This window comes from Prionailurus bengalensis, chromosome X, assembly GCF_016509475.1.
Source record: "Prionailurus bengalensis isolate Pbe53 chromosome X, Fcat_Pben_1.1_paternal_pri, whole genome shotgun sequence".
In the NCBI taxonomy this organism is placed as follows: Eukaryota; Metazoa; Chordata; class Mammalia; order Carnivora; family Felidae; genus Prionailurus; species Prionailurus bengalensis.
The window spans coordinates 8184968-8211817 of NC_057361.1; the positions used below are offsets into that span (position 1 = coordinate 8184968).

General features: G+C 45.9%; 1 protein-coding gene across 1 annotated transcript in view; it reads right to left on the reverse strand.

Annotated features, from left to right (window-relative positions):
- ARHGAP6 (Rho GTPase activating protein 6) overlaps positions 1 to 26850 on the reverse strand; it is a 233223-nt gene that overhangs the window by 22819 nt on the left and 183554 nt on the right. Inside the window, exons 4-9 of the mRNA XM_043570261.1 lie at positions 25900 to 26156; positions 23981 to 24176; positions 18773 to 18828; positions 15950 to 16100; positions 14765 to 14913; positions 8376 to 8555 (exon numbers count right to left, since the gene is read on the reverse strand). Of these exons, the coding sequence (XP_043426196.1) occupies positions 8376 to 8555; positions 14765 to 14913; positions 15950 to 16100; positions 18773 to 18828; positions 23981 to 24176; positions 25900 to 26156 (989 nt within the window). The remainder of the gene's footprint in view (positions 1 to 8375; positions 8556 to 14764; positions 14914 to 15949; positions 16101 to 18772; positions 18829 to 23980; positions 24177 to 25899; positions 26157 to 26850) is intronic.

A 26850-nucleotide genomic window follows, 5' to 3' on the forward strand; every position in this document is an offset into this window, starting at 1 on the left:
CGCATCTCAAAGTCCAGGCATATCCTATGTGTCCCATTTGCCTTTATGGGAGTGTGTGAGGATCAGAAAGGCTGACGGAGTTGAAAGCACCTTACCAATTGCCAAGAGGCTTAGAATAAAAGATTCTCTTCGAAACAGACAAAATAATTAATAAACTAAACACTTAGAAGAAAAAAATAAAAGCGGATAACATGGAGATGGCCTATATTTGTTCTGCGACTTTTTTCTAGACTAACAGGCCTCCACCTCTGCCTCTTTTCCCGTCCACTCACAGAGAAGCATCACTCTCTTCTCCTCTGCTTAACACTCGGGTGGGTGACCAAGTGGTGGGATTTCCTCTTGATATGTCTCTACTCCTGAACCCCACCCCCTCCCCCCCCAAACTGCTAGAGTTTAAGTTTGTGACCAGTTGGCCGCTCATCTGCAATCGTCTTGAAGCCGACTCCACGTAGCTTCTCTCTTCTGGTTCCTTCTCTTCTGCCAGACCTCAAGACATCATTAGAAGGTAAGTTGCCTGAAGGCAGGGGTGGTCGGACTTGTCTGCCCAGAAGTGATACAGGCTCCCAGGGTTGTAATTCTCTTTCAGCCAGCCCCTTTCTCGGAGAGGGCAAGCACATGCCTGCCAATCCTGGCCAAGATACCCCAAGTGGGGGTCTTGAAACATCTCTTTTCATCACGGGATGTGATGATGGCTGCGAGAGACACTGGAAATAACTGTGTCTTCTTTTTCCTCTTTGCTGCCTGTTCTTTTTTCTCCTGAAGCTCCTACCTGCACACCCATGACCGTTCACCTACTTACTCAAGTCAGTATTATTACGCTCTTCCAGAACACCAGCTCGGGTGGTGTTTTCTACCCAATGGATGCTCAAAAAACGTTGTCGGAATGGCTACAAATAATAAGCAAAAGAACCCAGAATTATTGGTCTTTATGGTATACACTTCTTCTGTTAGCTTTGTATGGACGCTTCTCTCTGCTTATAAGAGAGTACCAATGTCACGTTCTAGCAAAATACCCTTGCTATTCATTTCTAGAGTTGGCAAACAAACTTCCGTTCCCAACTGAGGATCGTGAGAAATTTTCTGACACGTATGCAAACTACTGTTCCCAGTCATATAAAAATGAGGGGTGCCCGGCTGGCTCAGTCAGTAGAGCATGCAACCCTTGATTTCCGGGTCATGAGTTCGAGACCCACGCTGGGCACAGAGATAACTTTAAAAAATGAAAAATGAAACGTATGACTCCATATTCAAACACATTTTATCGTTTTTCTTCTGGGATTCTGTATACAGCCAAACGGAGACTAAGGAGGAGGATTGCGAAGAACACATTAGTTTTGAAAATCAACCAGTTCTGCACATGTGAATGAAGAAACAAAACCCAGCCCCAGTGGCTTCTTCACTTACAATGTATTGTTTCACATCAAAATCTCTACTGGGTTTTAGTCAACTATTCAGTAAGTTTAGATATATTCCAAGGGCACCATTTATGGTTGTGTTTATCCGGAGACTCAACTCCTTAGCTTTTCATGTGTTCCTTCAGAGCAGAATGCTATTTCAAAAATCAAAAGAACTTTGGACTCTCCTGCTTCAGCGGAAAAATGTAAACAGTGCACATATGAAGGGATAAAACTGTCACGATCAGAATCTACCCGATCAAATTAAAAATGAAACCTTGAACGACTGCCTAGGGCATAACTGCCATGGTGTAGTTTATTCTATAAACCACAGAGAGGGGAAAATGGTTCAAGTTCTCTCCATTTACTAAGTCACTACAACAAACCATTAGGGGCTTCTCGAAGAGCAATTCCCAGGACACAGCCCTATCGTACTTGCCTCTGGGTGTTCCAAACCAATATCCGTCCCTTTGCGCTGGACCACGAACGATGCTTTGGCATTTAAAACTGCAACACTTTCCAGCAAAAGTAAATATCACTGGAAGTCATGGTGACATTTTTTTAAGTTAACAAACACACTGAAAGCAATCACTTGAGCTGTTTATGGGAGCCAAAGCTCAAACGTGGGCAGGCCCAGCCTAGAATCTTCTGTGTCACTGTGGTGGAGGATGGATTCCTATTATGTAAGGGGCTCTGGGTGCATCTGGAGGGTCAGAATGCATTTAAGTTCAACACATTTTTCTTCAGTGCCCGATACAGGCGTGTTTGGCAACTAGGGCACGTTACTGAACAAACAGAGTCGAGGAGCCCAGGACCCGTGGAGATGGGGAAGGTGGGGGGAGATGCCAGGAAGGATGACGAAGAAAAACCGGCAGTCCGTGCTCCACGGCCACAGGGTAAAGGCGGAGAAACCCACTAGGGCCTCCGCCCCTCCCTGCCTGTGTGTCGCCAGGGGTGCCTGCGTTCTGTCACTGTGGGCAGGGACCAGGTGAACAGGCTCCAGAAGGAATGGGAGCTGGCTCTCGCAGCCACCTGCTGGCCTGGACATCCAGCGGGGCGGTGTTACGATTCGTCCAGAGGGATGAATGCGGTTAAAAGCACTCTGCTCCCCGTTTTCAAACAGGCTAAAATTGCCTCTCTCTTCCTCCTCCAAATGGACTCCACATGCGAGACACCATATTAATGCACCTTGTCTTTGGGGGGCCTCATGCTGTAGAAATAATTCACTTAGCTGCCGCGTCACTTGGGCAAACTCTCTTGGCTTGCTCCTCATGACACGGTGCTGCTGAGGTACACAAAGACCGGCCTGAGCCCTGGGACATAAGCAGTGGTTATTTAAAAAAGAAGTAAAAAAAAAACTACCCAGGGGCGCCTGGGTGGCTCAGTCGGTTAAGCGTCCAACTTCGGCTCAGGTCATGATCTCGTGGTTTGTGAGTTCGAGCCCCGCGTCGGGCTCTGTGCTGACAGCTCACAGCCTGGAGCCTGCTTCAGATTCTGTGTCTCCCTCTCTGTCTCTGCCTCTCCCCAGCTTGCACTCTGTCTATCTCTCAAAAAAAAAAAAAAAAAACCAAAAAACAAAAAACCCAAAACGTTAAGAAAAAAAAAAAGCAACAGTGGTTGTATGAAAAAGGAAATGGAAATCATATAGAATTCTCCAGATACGTTGGGAGGGGGTGGTTTCCCATTTGATGACCCGGATCACTGTTTGACTCCCTTGGACTTGGCACGCAAAAGCGGTTTTAAGAAAATGCAATTTGCATCGGGGAATGGAGAGAACACAAAGCGGGGCTTGGCCTCCGAGCCTAGAATCCTCGTGTCGGCCTGTGACCCTTGCTCCGGGTTGTTCTCAGTTGAAAATTCCCATGTGCGCGGGGCTGGTCCCCAGCTCCGGCTGACGAAGCAGCGGGGTGGGAGTGCGCTGGCGTTCCCACGTCTCCGCTGCACGCTGGGCTCTTCACGGGCCTAGAAGGGGGTGCTGGCTCCACTTTCCCTCTCTCCGAAAAGGAGCCCGGGGAGGAATCAGTTAGTATCGGCCCTCAGAATGGGCTGACAGTTCTCTCCACTCTGCTCTGAAGCTCTTACTGATTCCAGGAGCAGCAGTGACTTTTCTCTGGAGTTGCCAGCCTCGGTTATGTTATGTATGTCTGAGCAACGACTCTCAGAACGATGCACGCGCCAATGATTTAGTCGGGGAATGCTTTCTGCCTTACAGAGATACCAGAGACTGTTTCTGGATATGCATGACCCTTCTCTTTTATTTCCAGTGTTCCCAGAGAGCATCATTTCACGTTATCCAGTTATTCAACTGTTGATGTGCGAAACACAGGGTCATAATTTAAAGGCGAGGGGATCTAAGGGGTATGGGCACTGAACCAGAAACAAACAAACAGACAAACAACAGAAATGCGTATTTTTCTGGCAATATATTGTTGCACTTATTCAACCAACAATATATTATTTGCCTTTTGGAGCACCAGTGGACAAAAGAAATGAGAATCCCTGCCTTCAGAAAGTTTGCACGTTCTATCGGGTTTCAACAGGCACAATAAATAAGTAAGCTATACAGTGAGTTAACAGGTGACGGGTGCTAGGGACTCTGTACATGTGGGAGCAGGTCGTGCTGCTACAGAGCCGGCAGGGTGGGCTTTGCCACAGAGGCGACCCCTTTAAAAGTGCTGTGATAGGGCAGCATCTTATCAATTTCATGTAAGAAGAGCAGTGATCTTTCTTTTTTGCGTGCCTAGTCTATGTCAGTTCTTGTCCCAAGCGTCTTAAAGTGTCATTTCTCATTCTCAAAATGATCCTATAAATTAGGTGACTTCATCTCGCTTTTGTACTACGGGAGAACGAAGGCTTAGTGACGTCGAGCATGGGCCCGAGATCCCACGGCAAATATACAGCCGAGCACGGATTTGAATTCTGGTAGCGCCTTCCCAAGCTCATGGTCTTTCCCGCCTCTTGGGGATTCCCCAAGATGTGGTTTCCCAAGGTGTGGTTCAGAGATGACCAGAACGGCCAGGAGGCGTTCATGAGAAAGTGTGGATTCCTGGGCCCCATCCCAGCGCTACCCCATCTGATTCTCTGGAGTGTGGCGCAGGAATCTGAAGGTTGGGCAAATTTCCTTGCCACCCTGCTGCACGCTCAAGTTTGAGAACGACTGTTACCATCTGCTGCCCTGAGTTTTGATAGCGTGCTCATGATGGCTGTTATCAGGACCTCTCTCCAGCTCTAGCATTTCCGAGCCAGCGTCCGAGAAGCAAACAACTGGTGTGCTAGCCTGTCCTAGCCAGACTCTGGAACCGTGCGTCAGCCTCTGGATCGAGGCGCCTGTTGTGTATGATGAGACAAAGCCAGGTTCTGCTCCGCGTCCTCTCATTAACTCACATACTGGCCATGTGGGAGAGGCAGTCCCAACATCAGAAAATGAAGGACATTACTAACACTCAGAACAAACCCTGGGTCCTCGCCAGGCCTCTGCGGGTCTCTCTAGCCCTTCTATCCATTCTTCGAAGGAAGCGCTGCCTCCAGGCAGGTGCATTCTGCCTTCACGGACAAACTCGCAGCCACCTTTTCTGACAGGTCTTCCTGTCTAATGCCAACGGGGAACAAAGCCTTCCTTTCGGAGCTCGTAAATCCTTCCGAAAGCTGTGAAACGGCACAACGGCTAACAGACTCCAACCATCAGGCTTCAGCCTTCCTTGTTTGGAATTATTGTACTAATTCCGAAAGCTTCTTTAAAAACACAAAACAAAATGTGTCCGCCCACGCAGAGCAGCTGTGCCAACGCAGCCGTCGGCTTTGGTATAACCAACTAGATTCTGAAATGCCAAATATGCCAAGACAGCGTACAAAGTGATGGGATTCTTTTGTGCTTTGTAGAAATAAAAGAGGCAAAATCAGTGTGAGGGCATAGAGCCATGTAGAGTTTAGAACTAGAAGGGAGCCTGGATCTTGTTCGTTCTAACCTCGTCCTTTGATCACTAAAGAGATGGAAATCTCAGAAGGTGACGTCACAAAGTTAACGTGTGGCAAAGACGGGGCTATAGCCAAGTTCTCTGACTCCAGAGTCGGTTTGCTTTTTACGGGCCCTGGCCTGGGGTCTCTGGCCCACCCCTCCCCCTACCTCACAATTTTTTTTCCTCAATACACAATTCCCATCATCTGTCTAAAGAAATCAAGAATGATGGGGCGCCTGGGTGGCGCAGTTGGTTAAGCGTCCGACTTCAGCCAGGTCACGATCTCGCAGTCCGTGAGTTCGAGCCCCGCGTCGGGCTCTGGGCTGATGGCTCGGAGCCTGGAGCCTGTTTCCGATTCTGTGTCTCCCTCTCTCTCTGCCCCTCCCCCGTTCATGCTCTGTCTCTCTCTGTCCCCAAAATAAATAAAAACGTTGAAAAAAAAATTAAAATAAATAAATAAATAAATAAATAAAAAGAAATCAAGAATGCTTATAGTAATGGCTCACATACTCTGACAAAGGTGTCCTTAATTCCCCTACGTTTAAACCTTTTGATATGCATAAGGAGTAAAGATTAACAATAGGGAAATCATATGTCCCAGAACTACCATGGAGTCACTCATTAATTCAACCACTATCGCTTGGGTTTCTTCCATGTGTCAGGCACGGGGATAATGCTGTAAAGGAAGTAGATGGTAAAGGCCACACATTCATCCTGTCATGGAGCTTGTGTTGTAGTGGGGCAACACGCAACAAACAAGAGAAATGAGTACAAACCCTGTGTTAGTAGTGATGAGTGTACGTGGTGGGCGGGGGGAGGGGCTGTGTCCGAGACAAGGTGGCCAGGAAAGGCCTCACTGAGAAGTAAAGACCACAACTGGGGAGCACAAGTAGGAGCTACTACCCGAGAAGACTCTCAATATCAATCTCTACTGAGAACAGCAAGCGAAAAGCATGCTTGGAAAATGCTGGAAAAGGTGGAAGACTGTGTTCTTCCGCTGTTTGTAGTAGTCCGGGTGGCAGGAAATGGGAAGGAGGGGAATGATACAATGAAAATGGCGGCAACCGTGCTTTCAAGGAGGCCGAGACTGGCTGTGTTAGCATCCGACTGGATGAGAAATGCCCGATGGCTTGTGGTTTTAGCTAAAGAACTTTGCTTAGAATAGAGAATTTAGAGAACGGAATTAAGATTGGCAAGAGGTATTCTTTTGTTAAAAAAAAAAAAACCCAGAGAGCATGAAGTAATGCCAAAATGACTTGGCAAGATGATATGTGACTTAAAACTCGAAGAAAATGTTGAGAAGTTCAGATATTTGACTCATCCCAACATGTAATTAATGATGAGCATTTTGGCTGAAGTGTGAAACTTATATACAAGCAATGACTAATTCTACATTTTTTTGAGAGCTTATTGTGTGCAACACAGGGACGGCGCTTCAGAGAGTCAAAGACGAGCAAGAGCCCGCTCTGCCTCAGCGAACTTTTCATTGTGTGGAAATCCCTTTTCTCTTCTTCCTGGGCACCCAGCAGGAATCCATTTCCCAGCTTCCCTTGCAGTTAAGTACGGCTTGCGCGATGGGATTTGAGTAGCCATGATGGATGGCCCCTCTGGGTTCTCCCATAAAATCCTAGGGGGTCGCAGGGTCTCAAGATGCAAGGAGCTAAAGTCCCTAAGTTGGTAGCGGCAAGGCCGTCTGACAAACATCTGATTAAACTTTATGTCAACAAGGTATTTACGTTTGTTGTGCCAAAATACTGAGACTTGAGCCAGCTCACGTGGCCCGACTGATACAATTATTAATTAACGTTTGCACAGAATTTTACAGTCTGCAGAATGTTTTCACATATCAAATGATTCTGGGCACCACCCTGGGAAATAGGCCGTATTTTTATTTTTTTCCCACTTCACGGAAGCTGAAATCGATGCTTATTGAGCGCTGAGTTACTGGGTCACGATCACACAGGTAAGACACGGAGGGCAAAGATTCTAAAGCACTGGCTCTCAAATGTACAAAAAAAATATATAATAATTGGTGTAAGACAAGCATGGAAGTAAATCTTATGCGAGGCATTTGATAAATGTAGACGAAATACTAAGGAGATTCAAAAGAGGGAACCAGCATACTCGGGAAGAAGCCACACGAGGCTCTAGCAGAACAGGTAAGATTTATGATGAGTGCTTGCAAGTTGACAGGAGAGATGGGAGAGGAAACATGGAGAAAGTTCCTGTACGTTCTGATATGCGATAGGAGTGGTGACCAGAAATAGAAGCGAGTTGGCATTTGTTCTAATGTTTCAAGGGAAGTGGGAGTGAGCGGGGTGGTGGTTTGAAGCAAAACAGGAACTGGTAATTCAATACAAATAAAAGAGAATATTTATTGAGTGCCTGCCAGATGGAGGGCCTTCCAAAAGTGCACAGAGGATACGGAGAGGAGATAACAAGGGCACAGCCCGTGTTTCAAATGCATTTATAAACTACTAAGGGAAATAGTCATAAATGACTGTAACACAATGTTGAGTAGGATAAACATCAATAAGAACAGTAATGGAGTTCACGGGACAGAGAAGTGACGTGAGAAGGACATGGGAGAGAGAGGTGAGGCTTCGTGGAGCAGCTAGAACGTCAAGATGGACCTTGCAGGCGGTGCCGTTGATGGAGACGGTCGTGAATTACATGAATTCATGAGGGCCACACATAATTCCCCAAAGAAGGGTTTTATCAATACTTCTGAGCAAGGACATTGCTACCTGAATAATTAAATGACTCCAAATTGTGACCGTTGCTTAGGGGCCGACGGAATGAAATTTGTAACCTGGGCAGGTTTGTTTAAACACGGAATCGCAAATTTCCAGTGGCATCACAGCTATGTGAATTTCTACGTCTACTGAAACTGTCTGGTTGCCAACGACTTCAGGCAACGACCGGCACTCTAGAGCAGAACACGGTGTGCCTGGGTCTCATTACGCCACTAAAGAGAATTAATAGGCCATTTACTGAGATGTCGTGCAAAAGAAGAGCCACTTACCATGAACAGGGCTTCATAATTTTCAATCATCTTCTGTACCACAGCGATGATGGCTGTGCTCTCCTCAGCCCGGGCTGAACTCTGGACCGAGAATTCTTTGTCTGAGGATTTCTGCTTGTGCAGCAGGTTGGGTCCAAATATGGTGGCCAAGTTTAGAGATGTCATTTTGTTCCCAGTGACCTACAGGAGCGGGGAATACAAGGATTGATGTTATTTTTGCTTTTCAAACTGCTGGGTGGTTCGGTAATCGAAGGAACCTTTTCCCCTTTCTTTTCTGCAAGGACTGTATCATTTCTGGGAGAATCCGTGAGGAGCACTGTCATTTTCCTTTTGCTTCGTATCTTGGATTGACTCTCATAGCTCCCTGGTCATTTCAGTAGCATATTAAGCACAATTTTACGTCTCTAAGGTATTCGTTGTGAAACCGGAACTCTATAAATGTCTACCCTGTCTGCTTTTAAAAACTACTGATGTCCGTCCATCCATCCATCTAACCAACCATCCATCCATCTATCCGCCAGCCAGCCCTCCATCTATCCCTGCATCCATCCACTCATCATCTCTCTATTAAATCACCCACTAAGCACCTACCATAGGCTATACAGTTTTCATGGATTCTCACTATTTAAACAATTTTCAACAATGATGACACTACAGTCCTTATTTTAAAGAGTTCACTTTCTAGAGGGGAAACAGACATATCAGGCCCAAGTGGTGAGTACAAAGTATGAAGCTATCAGCTCTGGAGGCCCCAGGGACACTCCAAAGAGGTGGCAATATTTGCACAACACCATGAAGGAAGAAGCGGAGGGGCTGGGGCAAGGGACAATTCCACTGCAGGAAGAACGCTGGATGGGAAAACAGAAACACGTAGAACACATCGAGGCATGCCAGTGCGGCAAAGGGCGCTGCAGGAGAGGCAGCCAAGGCCATTGCGGCGAGTCCCCCGGGGGGCTAGACTGCCCTTGAGCGAGAACCACCGATCCAGGCACATGTTTATTTCTCTTGTTGATACGAGTTGAAAATCGAGCAATGCAGGGCTACATCCGGGAACCGTGGCTGCTCAGCCTGGGAAGATGCGCCCAACCTTCGAGGGGCACCCGGGCACACAGAGCAGAATTCAAGAGTCCGGGTTCACAGCCACGAGAGAGACTCCTGGTCTGACCCTTGTCCTGGGGAGCCCCGAGCTTGCGGCTACCCGGCCCTGCCATCCCTGCGTGGCCCCGAGTGGCACACAGTGGGTGCTATTTTTGGAAGGGGAGCCTGTTTTCAGGTTTCCTGCCAAGTGAAATGCTTTTGAGTGGTCAACACTGGGAATTTTCAAGGAAGTGCTCTTTGTGTAGGACGGTTCAACTATTTTGTCTCTGTTTTATTTCATTCATACAAACCCTGCCATGTTTTTTCCCTTTATTTTTCATTTCTCTTCCTGGAAGTTTATGGCTAAGGATAAACTGAAATAGGTGTCATTTTCAAATTCATCCCTTGAGAGCTCAGGCATCTCGAGGGCCTCCCCTCCCCTCCTCTTAAAGTCCTCCTCTTAAAGGGTTTTCCCTGATTTTTTTTTTTAACATTAACAAACAGAAGATTTTGTTTTCTTTTAAAAGAATGTTTAGTACAAGGACGATCCAGAACTCGGTTTCCGTTCCCTTCTTCTCCTGTTGCTATTCTGGGAATGCAATTCAATCCGTCTGTAAAATTGTACATAGATCCCAGCTGCAGACCATGCTGCTGGGGCTTGTTAACGCATTTTTGTTTTGTTTTGATCTGTCTTTGGTTTACTGCTTTTGAACCTGGAAAGGAGACTGTTCACAGACAGCCTTCACTCATGTGCTCGTGTGTCAGCATCTACGTATCCATATGTCCAGGTCATAACCATGTGCGCTTGGGGGCAGTTCGCTAGTTAATGATTAGCCAGCCAATTAAAGGAACAATTTTCTCTTTACCCAATAAGCATCCTAGATCGTTTCTAAACAGAATATGACTCGCTCACATGTATTACAAGTTTGGCACGTACAGTCACCGGAGTAGGAACTTCCCACGGGCTGTTTCAATTCTTTTGCACTATAAGCTCATGAAGCAGCTGGGCTGTTGTCCTTTTTCGACAGACAGGGAAGTGATGCCCGGAGCCCAGACCCGAGAAGCCACCCTGCATCTTTGTCCCGACCCTGCGCCTCCCGCCCGTCACCCTTGCATGGTGGCCCCCGGCCCCTGTCACAGAATATGGGGCAATGGGAACACTAGCTTTAAAGGGTCGGGGGAGCTGGACTCAGGGTAGGGAGAGCGAGGCAGTGGGCCTGCTCCGGTTCCAAAGCCAACCTCCCACTTTGTAGAGGTATGCACCTCCTCAAAGATCACTAATGTCAGCTTTATGTTGGTGGCTCATGACTCCTTTTGTGCCTCGTAGACCCTTTGAAGAAATGAGGCCAGCCATGGACTCTCTCACCCAAACGGTGCATGGTTATACCACATTTTCCGTGCGATGCCGGAGGGTTCCTGGACAACCTGGGAACCCACGGCTCAAGAGGTCTCAGTTATGTTCCTGCACTATTCTTTCTAAAATAAATGAAATCTTTCGTACATTTGGGAATTTCTCTTCTCCCCCAAGGAGCAAAGCAGATAGTAAACAAAACGGAATGAGACAAAGCAAACACTGATAGCTAAACACCCTGATTTGCTAAAATATCATTCTTTTCCCCAAGGAAAGCACTGACAGACGAGCCAACAATTTTCCCCAGGTCCGTCTTTTCAAAATCTGTAAGATCCTAGCAGTTAGGGATGCAGTAAATTTTAGGTGCCAGTTCGAAAGGAAATATTATGTTCATTTTATCGAGGAGAAAAATGACCTCCCCCACCCAACTCTGTACGTTTCCCTCTTCCTCTGTTTTACAGAAACAAGTTCATGTGGCAAGGCGCTGGCTAGACCCTGTGTGAGCCTCCAAGCTGCTAGATGTGCTGGCCCCCCTTCTTCATGCTCCGAGCCATAACAACTATCCAACAAATAGATAACGCACCTAACCCAAACCACCAAACAGGGAAGAGGAAAAGTCGAAAACTGCTTTGTTTCTTGACGGTAGTTTACAGTTTGATTTTTGCCTCCCTCCACTGCGCTCGGCCTGTATTCTCTACCACCAAACATTAAGCCAACAACCTCTCTCTAGTTCCTCTCCGTCCGCTCCTACTTCGACCAGAGGGGTTTTTCGCTAATTCCCATCCCTGAGCGGAGCTGACATTCGATCCCTACACGCCTGCTGATGCGCGGTTTAAACTCAGTCTCCTCGGTGATGCCCCTCTTAACTTTTCTGGACCACGCATGCCACTTTTTCTCTGCAGCTCCGGAGTGAGTCCTCACTGCATTCCCTAATTCTCTCTTTGCCTTGTGTCCTTGCCTCTGCCACCTCCCAGAGGCCACAGCATCCGAGGAAGAGTAATACGAAAATTGCTGAACAACACTCACTCGTTTAGAGGAACTCAGATAGGTGCTCAGGACGTACGCGATTCAAATGCCAAGGCCACTGTTACATGGAGACATTTACAACGTGAACTGCTGGTTTCCATATTGCCATTTATACAAAAGCCGCCCCACTTGCTCTCTCCCTGCTTGTAACCAATCTACAGCGTGGGTGATACTACCTTAGTGGAATCCTTCCAGAGATTCAGGGCTTAAAAGAATTAAGCACCTATTCCCTTACAAAGGCATTCAGCACTCTACAAACACAGCCCAATTTCCCCTCAAACCTCACCAGGACCTTCCCACTCTATGGCCTTTACTCGAATCCAAGATGGCTGCGTGGGCCACCTGTTTTCCCACGACTTCGAACCAATTCACAGAAACAACACTCTCCTCATATTTCCCCTGCTGCTTTAACGTTTGATTCCTAGCCCTTCGTTTTGATTCAAGGTTTAGGCCAAGGGTGTCTAGAAACCCTTGCAAACTCTTGACTCCGTGTACAACCTTGCTGTTACTGGGATATCTGCATATTCCTTAGAGTAAACCACTCTTCTCAACCGCTGTGCGGTGCCGGTTGAAGAAATTTTATCCCCAAAGCTCAGAACTCGGGTTTAGGAAGGTTAATAGATTTCTCCAAGAACACATGGTCACTTAGTTATAAAAGCTACCGAGTGTTCTCAACCAGGGGTGACTTTTCCCCCCTCTCCCGGCTCCCACAGGATCCTTGGTAATGTCTAGAGATGCTTTCGGTTGGTCACACCTGGGGCATGGCGGGGAGCTGCTACCGGCATCAGGTGGGCCGAGGCCAGAGATGCTACTAAGCATTCCAGAATTCACAGGGTAGCCCCTACAACAATTCCCTGCTCCCAAACATCAGTCGCACGGGAGCTGGAAGACGTTGAACTAGACTCCCAGGGGAGGGTTTTTCCTAATTTCTATTCTAGATTTCTGCTCTTAGTAAGCTAGACCACTTTGGGTTTGAGCCACCGCTGTAACTACTAGTCACTGGACCGCCCCGCCCCCTCTTCAATATGACAACTTTGCGTGAATTGGAAGAAGGAGCCCCTTCCTCAAGATATTTTCGTGCCACCTTCTGGGCTATTGTCTTACTAACTCTGCAAATCCACAGCGACTGTGGGGTGCACGGTGCCCTCCCCCAGAGTTGTGAAATGCACAAGTAAGCAACGCGCACAGCCGTAAGTGGAGCTCCCTGTGGGCCACGAGGTAAGTTACTTAGCCCCTCTAGGCCCCGGTTTCTACCTCTGAAACACAGAGGCAACTATTTCTGTCTTGCGTAGGGGAGGATGCGCTGTAACGTATGGAGCCCCTGGAGCACAGCCAGCACGAGGTGGGAGATACATCAATGGAAACATGCTAAGTTTCATTGGGACCTGTCTAGGAGTATTTTCTTCTTTCGGGCATAAGTAATGGAGGCCTGTTCCGCCTTTGGACGGAGCGTCTGAAAATGAATTCTAAAAAACGTGAGAGTGACTTCAATTGGACTTTCTGCTTTCCTCGCTGCCTCCTTAATCACACAGACAGGGTCCTGCCTCTACCCAATGATTAGGCAGAGGAGTCTACGGTTTCTGTTACATCAGGAGCTGATAAAGGACGACACCCAGACGGGTAATATAACTACTTAACAATTATGGGAATTACAGCATATCCCCAGAAGAGCTGTGTCTGCTGAAATCAGGTGTCAGTGCCATATTATGAAGCCTGAAGTCAGCAGAGGGTTCACTAACTATCACTACTATAGAGATAAATGGCTAACTCAGGAAAGTTCTGTCCTTATGCCAACTGGAGGGTTGAAGATAAGAACTGCAAAATTGTCGTTCTGGATTAAAGTGAAAACATATATATGTTTATATATATATATGTATATATATATATATATATATACACACATACCTCCATGATTTTTAGCAAAGAAATTTGACAAACAGAACAGAATCCATGATAGAGCTGAGTTCTGCTTAACAAGGATTGAAGAGAAAAGTTTCTGTGTTTAAATAAATTTGGAATGCCTTTGGCCTCTTCTCATCTGATTTGTAACGAGTGTCAGCGTGGTAAAGGGTCTGAGATCACCTGAGGAATCCAAGGTCAAGAAGTATGACGGCATGGTATCCAACAGGGAAACAGATCTCTTGGTAAGGTCAAGATTAAACAGGATGCTGGCTAAATGGTCACCTGAAATTGAAGCCGGCATCTCCTTTGCCCAAGGGTGAAACCAAAAAACACCTCGAAGCATATGAGTGTGACCAAAGAGAACCAGAGCCCAGGACTTCAAATGGGCAGAGGGTGGGGTCACACTAGGGCCCGAGTGGGGACCGGGCTCAACAAGAACATCCCAAAAGGGCCCACAGGACCGTGCAGTTCCTTCACCTGGTTTGGAAGCAGGACTGACCCTCCGTTGCATTGAGCCGGCCTGTCTTGGCGGGACGGTTTAAGGAGAGAAAGGACACCAGACTTGTAACTATCGGGCAGATGGGAGCTTGAGGGACAAACCGGAAGAATAACGTGGCCTCATATTTGGGCTTCAAGTGAAAGAAGCAGATCGAATTAATTACAAAGACAGCAATCTTCCCCCATCCCCATGACTCCGTGTTGTTCATGATCCTAAGCCCCTCCGTAGCTCATTTGTTTGTCTTCTTCACACCAACGGAGATTCAAGGTCTTGAGCAAAGCACCGGCAGGGAAAATGACAGCCTCGTTTGGAAGCCGTCTTGAAACACAGGAGGTCAAGGGCCCGTGCGCTCTTAGGAACTGTCCCGCCGGAGAAAACACTAGTTCTCGTTCAACATGGACAGCTAGGGCAGGAAAGGGCAGGCGTCCTTTCCTCCAGGTGAAACACTTAACCGAACTGATGCCCACTCTTCTGCAAGGGGACAAAGGACGAGTCCCAGCATGCAGGGCGGCGGCGGGGGGGTGGGGTGCCTACCTCTTGCCCATCTTTGCTGACGTTGTCGTTGGCGTGCCTGGCCACCATGGAGAGGAACTGGAGGAGTCGGTGGAGCGTGTCGCAGTTGCAGGGAGGTAGAAGGTAGATGAGAAGCTGCAAGGTACCCAGTTGTTCCTCTGGCTCCAACACTAAGCAAGGCAAAAGGAGGCATTCTAAGTCAGTTAAAGGGGGAGCTCCCACCATTGGGGCTCGGAGAAGGGGCCCCTCCTGACGGCTTTCCGAAAGGGATTAGCAAGGCAAGTCACATTCCACTCCACCCAATGGGAGCCCTGGCTTAGCAATTTAGCACGAGGTTCTATGAAGGCCGTGAAGATAAACCAGACCCAGGGAGCTGCAACATCGAGAGAAAGCATTCTAGTCCATGGTAGAAAGATAACTTAATTTCGCTTACTTTCTTCTCCCTCCTTCCCCTGGCATTACCCATCATTTACTTTGGGGATCGCAGTCTCTCGTTTTCAGTAAATATTTATTAATGATGACTGGGAATCGGTGAACACTCGCCATGTTGAGTTTATAGCAGATGTGAGGCCCTTTTCCGTCGAGCAATGCACAAGGAATTGCCTTTTTGTTGGCAGTAGCCAAGACACGGCACAATGACTGTCTTCTCTCTCTTTCGTGATCCTATTTTAATGGTAGCGTTGGAGGAAGAAATGTATGGAGGCTGACACAGCTCTGGCCTGTCCCTCCTCCCTCCCTTCCTTTACGCCTCCACGGGATCTGCATCTATAGCCCCGGGGCAGCCATATTGAAAATTCCGGCACTGGACTATGCCATCCTGCTTTCCCTGGAATGTCGCCTGCTGCCTTTTCTCACTCTGGGTTTCTGTGGCTCCCTCCTTCCTCCTACCAGTCATGCGAACTCATTTTTAGGCACAGACTCAACGGGAACTCTTGCTGTTACTTCAAAGCATCAATATATAGCACTCTCTACTGAGCTGGGGTCATTTGAAAGCATCCCAAATTCTTCTTTGTTCTATCGCAACTTTCTTCTTGCTAACTGTCCCCAGGGGAAATCTCACAAAATTCCCCCAAATAGCCCACTCATTAGAGACCAATAAATAAGAACAAAAGGAGGTACTGGGAAACGCATGCACACGGTTTGATGAGTGAGTTCGACATCCCAGGACTCCCGGGACACATTCCTGCAAATGTGTGTATTACGCACAGAGAGTATTGATGAAGGCCGTGTACAGCTCCCTGGTGAGAAGGGGGTCCGGCATGTCCCTCAGGAACTCCTTCAACAGGGCAGCCACATCATGAACGCTGTGTTCTTCCTCCAGAGAGACATCGACCCCGCGGTCAAATTCCTCACGTAACTGGAAAAATAATGGTTCAAGTGGCAGCCTTATAACACCATACCTCAATGTTCAGTGTCCAGCAACATAAAAAAAGGAAGTGCTGTGACATGCAGTATGTGGTATTAGGCTTATGCAGACACAGGAAAGGAGAAGAAAACATGTCACCTTGATCGACAAAGTCTATGCATCCAGTCATGAATATATATATATATACACACACACACACACATATATATGCACATATATACATATATACACATATACATACATATATGTATACATATACATATATACATATATACAATATATACATATATGCATACTACATATATACATATATGCACACTACATATATACATAATGCATTAATAATAATAATAAAGAATATATATATATTTACATGCATTATTAAATAAAAGTATCTGTAGGTTTGAAGTTAATGATGCAGGCAGAAAAGCTTGATAACACCATCCAGAAGGTTGGGAGGAAGAGCTAAGGGGTTAGGTCAACAGTAAATGTGGGAGGGAGGAACGAACCGATTGCACAGCAGTTTTGTGTGTCAGCAATCCTACTAGGTTGGAATTTTGACCTTTTACAGAAATACTCAACAAGAAAGCAAGGGTTTTTTTTTTTTTTCTTGCAAACAACGAAATGAAAAAACCCTCATAAGCCGTTTGTGACTAAGGCTTGAAAGATGACAATTACTAAACAAAATGTGCCTTCGGGATGTCAGAGTAGCCTCATTAACAATTCCCAAAGGGATTTCCTGCCTTCATCATTATACTCGGTTTATTAGCATTTACAACAACAGGAAAACCCAATAGCGAGAGGAAGGGAGTCATAACCCTACACCCTACTTCCATGACCGACAGCCTAACTTCCCTTATGTACTGTTTCCTCCTGTGGAAACAATTTTGTGAGTTCGTGAATCACCTCTATGCAGTGAGCTTCCATAAGAATCTATTTGTTCAATCATTCATTCATCCGTTCAATTTCCCATGTACCAGGCCTCGGTACAGGCTCTCAAAGCACGGTAGGGAATAAAGAGGCAACGTCCTTTTCCACCCTCAGCTCTCAGACTGATACAGAGTCTGGCGATAAACTGGTAATCCCCCAAATGATTAATGAGCTCTTAATATTGTGACAACCGTTCTCAGTAAAAAATGCAGGGCGCTAAGACGTGATGTTCAAAATAAAATGCGGAGTTAAGGCATATTTCACACTAGAATCTAAGTCTAAATAACCACAATTATATTGTTATTGGATAATCCTTAGATGAATCTCCCTGCAGAGGTTTTTCCCCTTTGATGGATCCAGATAGAACTGAGGAACCATTTCTGACACCAGCCTCCTCTCCACCCGAGCAGAACGCGCGTTAGTGTCCCGAATTGCTCATCGATTCCAGCCAAGTTGTCATTAGTGCGCAGCAGGCTGCCAGAACGACAAAGGCTTCCACTGGTATCACTCCTACTTGCGATCATTTAAACACGTCACGTTTCCTTCCTGAGCGCACGCACGTGCAGAAAGAACGGACCTCGGAAAGAGCTTAATCCAAATTGTGTGATCTTGGGTTTAACACCGATCTTGAATTGAGCACAGATCAAACTGTGTGATCTTGAATTAAGTTTCTTAGTCTCTCTAAGCCTCAAAGGAAGTGGGTGAAGGAAGGGGCTCCTCTCAGAGCTGGTGGGTGGAGTCAATAAGGTAATGTTTTGAAAGTGTTCTCCAGGTCCGCATAGGTGAGCGGCCCCAAAATGTTACTATACCATCTTCCTTCTTGCAAGTCCTGTTGTGAAATGTTAAAAGCTGTTCAATAGTCTCTTGTGTGACTATGGAAAATAGAGACAATACTCCTTTCGGAAGCCCCTTTTGTTTTGACAAAAAAAAAAGAGGCATTTATTTCAGTTAGTTTTATTAATATGAACAAATACTTATTCGGCTTCATCAATTAAAAATTACTTTCCGTTGCCTCCATTTCTGAGTTGCTGAGTTCCTTCTTTCTGTCGGAACCAAGAGAGGAGACTTAACATTTTAATTTTCTCTTGGCCAACAAATGAATTCCTTTTTCAAAGGATGGCTTTTGCCTCTTTGGGAAGCCATCAGGAGCACAAATGCCTTCCTGATCATAGGCATCGATTCCTGACAGTCCCCCTTCTGTTGAGGGAATGTGGCACAGCGCTGAAGGAAACCAAGGGGTGCGTGCGGTCCCCACGTGCAAAATGAATTGGGGATCGAGGGTTTCACGGAAACTTACTAAGAACTGTTTATTTTTGAGAAGGTACAACCATCAAAAATAGCATCTTATATGAAGAGAATGTCAATGGCATTATTCATATTGCATTTTAGTAAAAACAAGTACTATACAAGAGTCTTCTGCTTATCATCACTTACTGTTTTAGGTGCTCTCTGGATCTCCTGCTTTTATCATTTCCACAAGATGTTTATGAATTAGTTTTGCTTGGTTGTATGTGCCATGGACACATCCAAATGTTTTGCTTTCAAGTGTTGGAGCCTCACTCTATCACAACCTTTCTGAGCCTTTTACCTCTTGGGAGTCAATTATACTCTAATTGGTGGGAGGATACCGCAGAGATATTGAGAAATGAATTTGCATACGCTTGAACTTTGCATGAGGTAATTCATTTGAAAGTCATGTGAAACGTACAACGCGGTCTTGCCTTTTCACTTACTTGTCTCACTCTCTTTTTTGAGCTTCCAACTCGGAATATCCCCACTGTCTGGAGGCCTGCAAAGAAGCAAACAAAATCAACAGTCCGGTTTTACGGCTCGAAACTCTGGAGGAAATCACCGTAGACCCAGAATAGGATGCCAGCACCCAGCTGCAACTCACAGAGCAGTAACAGCACAATCGCATGCACTAACGGTTCTTCATCCCACTCTATGGTCTGCGGGCACCTCCAGCTTAACTCTGCAGGCACCAGGGGCGTGCCATGTTAAACGTTTGTGTGATGAAAAATTTGTCACGTGATAGTGTGTATTTCCACATCTTCTCCATATGAAAAAAGTGACCTTTTCTTTGTTATTCGGAACGATTACTTAAACATAAAGTCTATACGAATTTTTAGCTCTCCCTCAGTTGTAAAACTAGATATTTCTTGTTTCACTGATTACAACGAACACAAGCACTTATCAACGAAAATCTAGAAAGTGCAGAAAAAGGTAAAAGGTAATGTACTTCTCAAAATAACGGATGCAGAAATAACCACAATGAATATTTTGGCTTATTTCTGTCCAGCCTTTACTCGGTGTGTGCGTGCGTGCGCGTGTGTGTTCTTTTTACATAGCTGAGCCAGAGTTTTTGTCGCTTCAGGTTTGATTCTGGGGGGCAGGAGTACTCCCTAAGAAGTATCATGTACTTCAGGGGCACAGAATGTCTGAACAGCTCTCCTTTTCCTATGCAAGCCATTAATCACCAGCACTGCTGATCTCCATCTCCATTTATTTTTTTCATTGGTGGCTCATTTTCTCTTCATTTGGGATCATCAGTTATGAGGGCGATGGTGGGTTCGGAGCTGCCAATGGACATTTGGCAGCCACGTGAAGAGAGTTGGTCTGAGAGGAAAGCCACCAAACAGGCTCGTGCTCTCATGCCATCATTTGATTCCTGGATCCAGTTGTGCCTGAGTTTAGATACAATACTGAGACTTCCATATGTAAATAGGATTGGGGGAGGGGGGTGGTGGTGCTTTGCCTGATCGAGTTTTATCTGGGTTCCTCTCTCTTGCCACTGAAAAGGTTCTGACTAGTACAACGTATAATTACATTGGAAAGAATTTCAATCTTTATAACATTATTTCTTTCATCCAGAAGCAAAGTAAACATCTTAATTTGCTTAAGTCACGTTTTAGATTTGTTGGTAGAGCTTTGCCGTTTTCTTTACAGAACTTTCTTGGCTTCTTATTACAGATATTCTGGGTATATTTTTGGTATTAGTATGAGTGAATTATTTTATTGTGATGGTATCTAACTGATTATTGCTCTTACATAGGAAAGGGGTATCTTTTTGTAGACATATTTTATGGTCTTGCCACATGATGCATTAGGTATAAGCCCTTTTTGGTTGGTTTTCCAGGGTTTTTTAGTTAGAAGAGATAGCATCTATAATTACAAATCCATTTATAAATATAATTATGAATCCATACATCCCATTTATCAGTTCTATATCTTATAAATGGTATCCTGAATTTCCAGACTAATTTGAGAGAATCATGGTGAGAGGCCAATTATTGCTGATTTGCATCATCACATCTTTGTGCCCTTGGTGGGATTTTGCTCTGCGTCTGTTTGCAAAAGACTCCTGTACCTTCTTTGTCGCTTCTGTCGGTGTGTCTGCCTCCTAAGTGAGTCCAACCCCTAGCTTAATTTATTGTTCCTACCTCTCTGTGAGCTTAAAAACAGGGTAATTGAGCTATTTAGAATCACGCCAGAATTAAATTTCACATCTGCAAAAGGAGTATAAATATCCACCTGAAAAGTTATGCAACGATTCAATTAATTAATGCATATAAAGGGCTTAGAATCACATCTGGCATCTGCCGTTATAAAGAGAGAAACAGACCCTGATTGAATGGGATGAGTCTCCTTTGTGCAAAATAGAAAACCTTAATATAATAGCAGGTGTTAGCAAATGTTCGTTTTGGCTGCATTTGCTCTCCGATTTTCTGATGGCTTCTGAATAGCTGAAATTTCTACAGAAATATCACATAAGGGCATTTTCTACACAAGCGGGACTATTCATTTGGTTGAATCCCTCCAGACTCTTCAGAAATGCCCATTTCCATGACATTATTTCCTCAATTATAGTACTTTTTCACTTGGCAAAAATGACTGTAATTTTAAAAAATGACTAGTTACTGATCAAGTGCCAGAATTCCTATGTACCTCAATTGATTATAATCTGATTTAAGTTTCTAAAATATTTGTTTGTTTGCTTACTTATCGGTAGAGCAAATGGCAGCTTGCAGGCAGTCAATGCCATTCTCTGACACAAGCTATGCCGTGACTCTCCTTCAAAGAAAACATGCAGTCTAGGCATTTAGTAACCCCGACTTAAGGTAGTCACTGAAAAAACAGGTGTACATCAAAAAAGGCATAGATCTGGCAAAGGACCGTGACTTTGCTGGGGCCTGTCCCAGAAATCGACATGATCACCTTTCTCTCCTTTTCATCAGAAACTAGAATGGAAACTTGACCCAGAGCACCTGGACCTCAGGCTTAGGAAGTATCAAGTAAAGAGGGCAGGCATGGTAAGCCTCAAAATCAGCCTAAATCCCAGAAAGGTAATAGCACTTGAGTCTCCATTATACTGTCTGTGTTTTTGTTGTTGTCATTGTTTTGAAAGCTGTGCTTCTGGGAAATTGAGGATGCTTAGGGAATTCTTTTTTTTTTTTTTTTTGATACGAAATTTATTGTCAAATTGGTTTCCATACAGCCCCAACAGGTGCCCTCCTCAATGCCCATCACCCACTTTCCCCTCCCCCCCAACCCCCATCAACCCTCAGTTTATTCTCAGTATTTAAGAGTCTCTTATGGTTTGCCTCCTTCCCTCTCTGTAACTTTTTTTTCCCCCTTCTCCTCCCCCCTGGTCTTCTGTTGGGTTTCTCAGGATCCACATATGAGTGAAAACATATGGTATCTGTCTTTCTCTGACTGACTGATTTCACTTAGCATAATACCTTCCAGTTCCATCCATGTTGTTGCAAATGGCCAGATTTCATTCTTTCTCATTGTCAAGTAGTATTCCATTGTGTATATAAACCACAATTTCTTTATCCATTCGTCAGTTGATGGACATTTAGGCTCTTTCCATAATTTGGCTATTGTTGAAAGCGCTGTTATAAACATTGGGCTACGAGTGCCCCTATGCATCAGCACTCCTGTATCCCCTGGGTCAATTCCTAGCAGTGCTATTGCTGGGTCATAGGGTAGGTCTATTTTTAATTTTCTGAGGAACCTCCACACTGTTTTCCAGAGCGGCTGCACCAGTTTGCATTCCCACCAACAGTGCAAGAGGGTTCCCGTTTCTCCACATCCTCGCCAGCATCTGTAGTCTCCTGATTTGTTCATTTTAGCCACTCTGACCGGCGTGAGGTGGTATCTCAGTGTGGTTTTGATTTGTATTTCCCCGATGAGGAGTGACGTCTGAGCATATAGTATAGAAAGCATCTGGGCGCAAGGGAAAGGGTGGCGCACACAGACATGGATGGAGTCAAGGTCATTGTCCAAGCCCAATTTCGGAGGGAATGAATAGATCTTTGACAAAAGTTTATAAGGCTAAAGTGGATCATACTCTCTGCTACCCATTTCCCAAACTGGCAGATAGAGTCTTATGAAAGAATCGTGTTTATGGTTTGCTCTTTTTTTCATTGGTTTTAAGGGACCAAGATTAATATCCGTTTGCATCTGAACACGTCTCTTTTCTGGAGCTAAACACCATGGAAACCAGAAACGGAATCAGGGCCTTGAGAGATCACCCAGGATAATCTTGTCTCTTTTAGGCCCTACGCTGCATGTTAACTATTCCAAAAAAGGAAGCCCTGTCCAGTTTTTTAGTAAGCTTAAAGGAAAGGCTATTTTTCAAATTATAATTCATGACAATTTATTTTAAAAAACAAAATAGAAAAACAAAGTTTTCTTTCTTTCACATAAGCCGTTACTCAACCTGGCCCTAGATTTTAAATGATTGGAGTACAATTCTCACTTAGGACTCTTTAAAATGCTTACAGTTCACTCTCGATGCTTTTTACAGGTGAAAACTATAATTATAAAAGTATGAGTCGCTTTTTCTACCTCCTAGTGAAATTTTGGCTGAATTTGCATATTTGCTGTACTGAATTCTTTAGTTGCTAAGCTATTTTTAAAAATAATTCCACGCAAGTAATATTTATTGGACACCTACATTGTATTAACCGTGATAGTAAGTGCTGGGAATTCAAAATGACTAAGAAATTTTCCTTGACCTCCAGCTTACCTTCCCAGGAGAAGAGACATACGGACACACACACACACACACACACACACACACACACACACGTACATATAAAAATTCTGTATAGACAAAGAAAGCTTCAATATGTATCAGTTTTATTAAGTCATCCATATGTTACCTAGTGATTAAGACATTTAGAAATCCCCTTAATAATTTTTTTATAAAGTCCCAGTTTTACTGGAAACAGTGAACTTATCTCATGTCCACAAAACGCATGTGAACACTACAGGAAACACATTCAGATTATGGAGATGGCAGTTCAATGGGCCAAAAGCCTACATTTCAGAAAAATTTTTGAAGAGGGCTATATTGTTTTTAAGTCAACATATTACCTGGAGTTGAGTTGCCAAAAGGGTCATTGTGAAGGATTTGAAGTGGACATCTTCCCACAAAAACACAAATAGCCATATAGAAAGCTGTTGCCCAAAACCATGTATTTTCTATTCATGTAAGGAATGGTTTGCAAATCTTTTTGTTTGTTTGTTTCTTTGTTTGCTTGTTTGAAGCCGGACTCTTATTTTTTTTTAAGGAAGCCTTGTTAGTAACCTCAATGCACGAAAAAGATAAAAGTGGCTGTGCTCTGTTTGAAGGGAGGCTTGGGGACAGACCCAGCCCAACAGATCTTGGCCTCCCCTAAGATACTTGGCCTCCAGGTTCACTTCTGAGGACCACTGGGCGTTGGGCGGCCTCAACACTGTCAAGTTGATTTTTGTCCCCCACAACCTTGTTTAGCCCAGTACCCTTTTAGGCACACACTCAGATCTGTAAGGAAACGTCAGCCCAGAGTCTGATCAGACGACTAAAGCGCTGAACGTGGGCGCTTAAATCCAAGACGCTTGAATAAATGAAAGTCTCTCATACATGATCACTGACAGACAAGTCTGCTTACCGTGTTTTTCTAGATGCTGACAGCAGCTGTCCACCAGCCTGGGGACCTGTCTGTAAATGGGATTCAGACTCAGTTTCTTATCTCTGGCTTTCTCTTTTTTACTATGAGCCTCCGCAGGCAAGGAGAGTTGTAAAGCTTCTAGTAGTCGAGACTGACTGTCGTCAAGATCTGTGATAGAATCCACTGACATCGCACCCTGCAAATTATACACAGCCGTGAACAAAGAGTGCAAATGGAAGACACTTCATGCCTTGGAACAAGCGAAGAGTCACATACTCGACGAATGAGGTCAAGTGAGAGGAGCCTTGGGAGTAAAAAGAAGATCGCAACAATGACTCTAGGGGGTAGAGTTTTAAAACTGGATTCCATGGGATGGTCTTAGCGTTGTGTCCCCCCAGAAATGGCATAAAGGGCTTTATCAGGGAAGTGGTTCCCGGAGATGGCTGCAGGGGTGAGGAAATGAGAGCGGGAAGGGAGGGCGGTGGATGAGAAGCGCCACTAAGCCTATGACGAGCCCGGGGGCAGCTCGTGCCCCAGGCCCTGGGGACGACCGGGAGACCATGGAGGTCAAGCATCTCAGAGGTAACCATGCTAGGGAGCGAGTGAGCTGGGCTATTTATACCACAAGCCTCAAGAGTCATTGATTAAGGGCAACTCCCGGTAGGGGCAGGGAGGCGACGTTGACGTCTCGGCACTTGCAGCCTGTCATCTGCATGGGTGGGTGCCTCTGGCCATCAGAGAGAGCCTTTGGCGGAGATGGGGTGCTGGCGGGTGGGAGGAGGGCCACCATGTTGGGAAGGGTGAGGGCTGAGCATAAGGGAGTAGCACACCAGCCACGTCGGTACAGCCCCCCGGCCTTCGATGAAGCACAGAGGAAGGAGTCCGCAGCCGGTGTCCCGGCAAGGCCTGGACAGAGGAGAGGGCATCGGGCAGGCCCGTTGCCGGGGCCCCAGATTCCCCGAAAGTTCCAACGTGGAGCTCAGGTGTTACTGCCACCCAACATGCAATCCGAGAGACAGTGATAAAGCTGGGAGAACGGCAATGGTGTCATTGCCTCATCTGCAAACGTAGCTGGAGCCTTGAGAACAGCAAAGGCCCAGGCACCCCCTTGATCTTGGAGAGGTCTCGAACGTGGATTTTAAGTGGGGAGTGTTGGGGCTTTTACCGAGGGCAGCAGTGAGTGGCTGGGGGTGGCGCACGTTTGGGGTCTCCAGGCAAGAGGAAAAGGGGAGACCTCCCGGTGACCGGTGACCCAGGGAATTCTAGAGATGCTTATCAACGGACCCAGCCAATCACCAACCGGTTGGCCTGGACACTCAGCTTCCCTGGATCGAAACATGAAGTTTGAAGCCCCAAACAACAGCACAGTGCCTAGAACACAGCTGCCAATTAATAAATGGCACCCTGTTGTTACAGTACTGATTGGAGAGGACATATGTTCTCTCTCTCTCTATATATATATATATATGTATAGTGAAAAAAGTTCCATTGATGAAACAGAATCTCATTGTTTCTGAAGACTGGTAGCCAAGCCACTGGGCCAAGTGGGTTCTTGGACTAGAGACCAAGAGAGTAACCAGAACACCTGGCCCTGCCCCCAAGCCCCACAGTCTCAAGGGCAAGTCCGGTAGTACAGCAGCAGATCACACTAGAGCACGGTCAACAGTGACACTGTGGAATGTTCAGGATCTCATGGGGCACACGGGTAACCAAGGAAGGGCCCCCCCACAGCTCTGAGAGGGGTCAGGAAAAGGCTCCAAGGGTGCGCCCGGTGCCCTACGGCCAGCGCAAATTGTCCCCGAGTGGGGCCGTTGACAGATACCTGGACTACATTTCCAGTTTTCACATGAGCAAAGACTCCAAGAATAACGCTCTGGTTGTTTCAGCAGTGGTGTCAGAGAAAGCACCGGCCAACTCACCCTCCTCCTGGCCCGAGGAGCCGGTTCTGGGGTGTTCGGGGACGTTGACTCATTTGGTGTTTCCGAGGTGGAGCTGAGAGATGAGTTACTGCTTGAGAGTTCTTTGTTTTGTCTTTTATTTCCAAATGGGAGGAGGGAAGCCACGAAATCGGACGCATCCTTTTGTTCGTCCCTCTGTGAGTCCTGCTTGAGTTTATAGGCCCGGTCATTTGCAATGACCTGGGATAAGGGCATTCCAAATGCCTGTGGGATGAATTCTGGAACCAAAAAACAAACATTCACTTTCAGCCATGACCGGACCAGGGAAGGCCCTCACTCGTGTTTTAGACCTAAGAGCAGACATATTCGAATGCCTGTTTCTCGAAGAACTGATTCATCAATCAAAATACAGAGGTGGCTTTTGTATTTATCAGAGTGGCCAACATTTCTATTTCTATCAAGCAGGCCAGTATGGTTTTAGAAATCTAGGCCTCTGGTCTTCCCCCCTCCCCCCCCCCGGCCGCCCCACCCCACTGCCAACATATCTCAAGTATGTTTTAAAGGCAAAAACTTTGGGGCACCTGGGTGGCTCAGTCGGTTAAGCGTCTGACTTCAGCTCAGGTCATGATCTCACGGTTTGTGGGTTCGAGCCCCCCATCAGGCTCCGTGCTAACAGCTCGGAGCCTGGGGCCTGCTTCGGATTCTGTGTCTCCCTCTCTCTCTGCCCCTTCCCCGCTCATGCCAAAAATAAATAAACATTAAAAAAAAATTTAAAGGACCAGACCTTTTGTTCTTCGATTTATGGGTCTCCAGAGCCCCCGGAACATACAAGGCATGAAAAGGCTGCATGTATCCATTTATTCAGCAGGGAGTGTAAGGCTAACAAAAGGTCTGGTCCTTGCTCTTGAAGGATTCAGAGTCGGGGAGGGGGTCAGATATGTAAATAGCTACAGAGGTGTGTCTGCCACGTGC